The sequence below is a fragment of the Nicotiana tabacum genome, chromosome 3, assembly GCF_000715075.1.
Source record: "Nicotiana tabacum cultivar K326 chromosome 3, ASM71507v2, whole genome shotgun sequence".
Taxonomy (NCBI): domain Eukaryota; kingdom Viridiplantae; phylum Streptophyta; class Magnoliopsida; order Solanales; family Solanaceae; genus Nicotiana; species Nicotiana tabacum.
In genome coordinates, this window is record NC_134082.1 from 142,913,256 (window position 1) to 142,917,832 (window position 4,577).

General features: G+C 29.0%; 1 protein-coding gene across 1 annotated transcript; it reads right to left on the reverse strand.

The window, feature by feature from the left end:
- Nucleotides 1–3,190: 3,190 nt before the first annotated feature.
- Nucleotides 3,191–4,316, reverse strand: LOC107830336 (uncharacterized). Its single transcript, XM_016657861.2, has 3 exons — nt 3,989–4,316; nt 3,805–3,856; nt 3,191–3,647 (listed from the first exon to the last, which is right to left on the reverse strand). The coding sequence occupies exons 1-3, from the start codon at nt 4,138–4,140 to the stop codon at nt 3,477–3,479; spliced, it is 375 nt and encodes a 124-aa protein (XP_016513347.1). The 5' UTR covers nt 4,141–4,316; the 3' UTR covers nt 3,191–3,476.
- Between the last annotated feature and the right edge of the window lie 261 nt (nt 4,317–4,577).

Sequence of the window (4,577 nt, forward strand, 5' to 3'; positions counted from 1 at the left end):
TTTTTATGGATTTGGCATTTTATCATTTATCACTATGATGGATCAATATTGTCATTTTTTTTTAATTGGGAAAATAACATTATATAACTGCTTTTAAAATAATAGCCAAAAAATATATTTTTTGTCATTATTATATATATATATATATATATATATATATATATATATATATATATATATATACACACACATTATGTATATTATATACAAAATTTATACTCTTTTCTTGACTACTAAATGTAAATAATTTCTGGCGTGGGCTAAAAATGAAAAAAATCCTTTTTTATTTCCCATTCGATGTTGGTACCTACATTTAGGCCCGATAAAATTCGACCCGTGCCGGTAAATCCTGCGTTGGGGGAAAAACGATTTCATACCCAGAATTTGAATCCAAAACCTCTAATTATATGAGGATGAACGAATTCTTAGTTACTTACCACTGCATCACAAACATTGTTGGTATATTATCATTTATCAGTACTCACTTGGATGTCAAATGGGCAAACTGAGTCCAGTTCTCGTACGTTAGATACTTAAATTGTGTTGAGCACAATTCAACCAACATAAATTTGTACGAGTCAAGATGAGTATAGTTAATAATTGGAAAAATTTTAATTGAATAATGGGGCATAGTTTAATTTATTCAATTTAGTGATTTACATTAAAAGGATTAGACAGTTTACACTTTTATGGAACAAAAATGATGTTGAACAAGTACATGAGATCAATTTTAAAGTAATCATACAAGGATGAATCAATAAATGAGTCATAATCTAATATGTTCAAAGATTACTAACGATGAGATGAATTGATCAATGGATTAAATCTAATTAACTAGACCCCTCCAATTTAAGTTTAAATTTGAGCAACATGGATGGATTACACTTCAATAGGCCAGAATTAACACTCTAATCCCCAAGAAAGTGTTCTATAGTATTTACGTAGATTTGCTATCTTTTTTGTGTATTAATTTATGTTTGTAATCTTATATAAAGCGGGTAGACTGTCTTTAAGTGTTCTAATAAATTTAATTCTCCTAGTTGCTAAAGCAAGCTGTGAAATCAATATTGTATGTGCATGACAACGAACGAGACAAACACTTTTAAGTGGTTCCTTTTTTGTTTCTTTCTATCCATGTGGGGCATGAAATATTAAATAATTCTTCAATTTTATAAACCGTTGAAACAATTTGTAGTATGTTCTTTTGTTTATCTTTGGCAAAATATCTTAAACCACCCCTAAACTTTGCTCAGATTATTAGTATCCTCCCCGAATTATATCCGGTCTTAATTACCCCCTTTAACTTGGCCTTTTGAGGGTCATTACCCTCTAGATACTGATATGGCAAAAAGTGTGGGTGCACTCGTCTGCCACGTGAATTTTTTTGTCTATGTGACATTTTTTTTAAAAATAAAATATTTTTTTACCTTTTTAAGAATATTACTTTTTAAATAATTTTTTTCGAATAAAATTTATAATAGAACTTGGATATAACTATATTATTTAGGTTAAATATTTATTTGGCCAAAAATAATAAAATTTTAGTTAATCCTTTTTTGAATTGACCTGAAAATAAAGATTTATACAATTGAAATATATAGTCAAGGCATCTAAAAAGTTATAAAAAATATATAGTTGAAATAAATAGTCATTGCATCAAAAGAAGAAATAAAAAGAGTGTACAATTGCACTTGTAATTTCTTGCAATTGTACACTCTTTTTATTTCTTCTTTTGATGCAATGATTATTTATTTCAACTGTGTATTTTTACTTTTTTAGATAAAATTTGTAAAAAATAATAATAATTTAGAGCACCGTAATTTAGAGCTATATAAAAAACTATAGCCAAAATAATTAATTTCAAACTATGTATTTTTTATAACTTTTTAGGTGTCTTGACTATTTATTTTAATTGTATAAATCTTTATTTTCAGGTCAAATTCAAAAAAAGATTAACGAAAACTTTGTTATTTTTTGCCAAATAAAAATATTTAGCCTAAATAATATAGTTATATCCAAGTTTTATTATAAATTTTATTCGAAAAAAATTATCTAAAAAGTAATATCTTAAAAAGGTAAAAAATATTTTATTTTTAAAAAAAATGCCATATAGATAGAAAAATTCACGTGGCAGGTGAGTGCACTCACATTTTTTGTCACATCAACGTCTAGGGGGGGTGATGACTCTCAAAAGACCAACTTGAGGGGGGTAATTAAGACCAGGAATAGTTTGGGATAATACTAATAATCTGAGCCAAGTTTATGAGTGGTTTAAGGTATTTTGTCTTATCTTTTCGAAGTGACGCTTTTCTTAAAAGTTTAATTTCTGAAATTACAATGGCCCCACTTGGGGAAAATAATTTGGTTGGCAATTTAAATTTGTTGACACTTGACAGCTCAAATTCTGTTTGTGTTATCTTCTTTCTTTTTCCTATTTCCCAATTCCATTTTAACTTTAGGGTTTAAGCAGTCCGTCTAAAAAAATAATAATAATTACTCCCTCCGGTCCACACCAAGTAATTATTTTACCTTTTTATTTTGGTCCAATATAAGTGTCTATTTATATAATCAAGAAGGAATTAATTTTATTTTTCCAAAATTCGCCCTTGTTTACATATTTTAATGTGTTAAGGTAACAATTAATTAGGCTAATTTAGTGAAAATATTTTTTTTCTCTCGGAGTTCGTATATTAATGGGTGTGACAAAGATAAAATAGTCACTTATTGTGGACCAGGAGTAACTTTTATCTACATGCCTTAAAGACCATGTATTAAGGGTTGTTTAGTTATCGGGATGAGAATACTAATCCCAAAATAGAATTTAAATTGTAAGTATATCATGTTTGGTTATAGTATTAGCTAATACCGATATAAATTTTATACGAAAATGATGATATCCTGACCCATGTAATAATATAAAGCTGATTGGCACAAGGTACTTGACCTCTATTTTCTGTCTTATCACACGTCCTATTTAGAATTAGTTTGCAAATTTTTATCATTTCGATACTACACATGGATAACAAAAAATCGATTTTCTATTTGGAAAGAGAAGAATATACAAGGTTTCTTCAATGAAATAACTTTGTTCTACATTCTCTACCTTAAACAAAATCTCAGATGATGGACAAAAGGAAGAAAAGAGTTCGAGGCATTAATTGCTCAAATTCGTAAACTTTTACCCAAAAACTAGTACTTAATCGACAAAATTAAGTTCAAGTCACTATAAAAGTTAACATGTACATGTAATATTAAATTGAATCAAAACCAAAAGAAAAAACCTAATAAAAATCGTAATATTTACAGAAAGTTTGATCATGTGATAATCTAACAGGGCACTCATGCAGTACCCACAAAAAAAATAAAAAAATATAACTTAAATCCCTTAAAAAGGGTCTTGACTTCTTATACATCTTATCACTCTGCTTCTTAAAGTAAACAAAATTGTGAAAAAATTGGTAAACTCTGGGTAAGGCTTAAGCTGGAGAGACAGAGGTAAATCCAAATTTATCAGATAAATTAGTTCTTGTCAAAGGTGAAAAATGCTCCATTTGCTGAATAAATTGCACGTCGTGCACCAATGGATTATCTGTTCTCCCCGGAGGAGAACCTGAGTAACATGACGGCGATTTTCTTCCATCTCTTGTCTGCATTCATATATTCTCTTGTTAAAATAACAAATAAGAGAGATCTTCAGACATTTTAATTATAGAAAAGAAAACTAAACGGTAACATAATCAATAATTTTAGGGATATCCTATCAAACAAAAAGAATTAGTCGAACAAAGTGCGTAGAGAACAAACCTTATCAGCAACAATGTTGAGAATCCCACTTCTTCCATCAAAATTCTTCTGGCTGATCACATGAATTTCCAAATATTATTTCTCAAAAGATCAATTACAATACTCCATTACATTAAAAAGTAGAGAAAGAAAAATATAAAAATGCGAAAAATAGGACTAAAAATGGAAATAAAAGAAGAAGTACGTATTATCGTTGTAATTCATGGATTTGAGGAATTCAGGAAGAGTAGAACCAGGTCTTCTAGGTTTAGGGCAAATAGGTGGCACATTATTTCCTCCATTGTTCAGCTTATTTTTCTCCTCAACAAAAATGCTCTTCACTGAAGAATGATGCATCTGTCGTCTACTAATTTAACATGTAAAGAAAAAGTGTAGTTCTACTAATTAAATTGTCACAAGTACGAGAACTTGTGACAGTTTCTATAACTGTTCCTGATTATTTATACCTTTTCAGAAAATGGTAATGACACATTTTTTTTACCATAAGTTAACATCGGCCACATGTTTATCTCAAAAACAGTGAATAAAAAGAGATAAAATAGTGAAGTATACTGGGCTTATAGAAGTTAGTTATAGTGAAAGAGCGAAGAGGCCATTGCTTGGCCAAGATTTTACGTAGGGTAAGGTCTTTGACTAGAGTTTTTTATTCCTATTTCTTCTCCATTTTATCATCTGGACAATAATTACTGGTCCAAGTGTGTAAGTTCCCAAGATTTTTGCCTTCATTATTTAACTCTCGGCTTATGTTTTAACAATTTGTTTCCATGTTATGC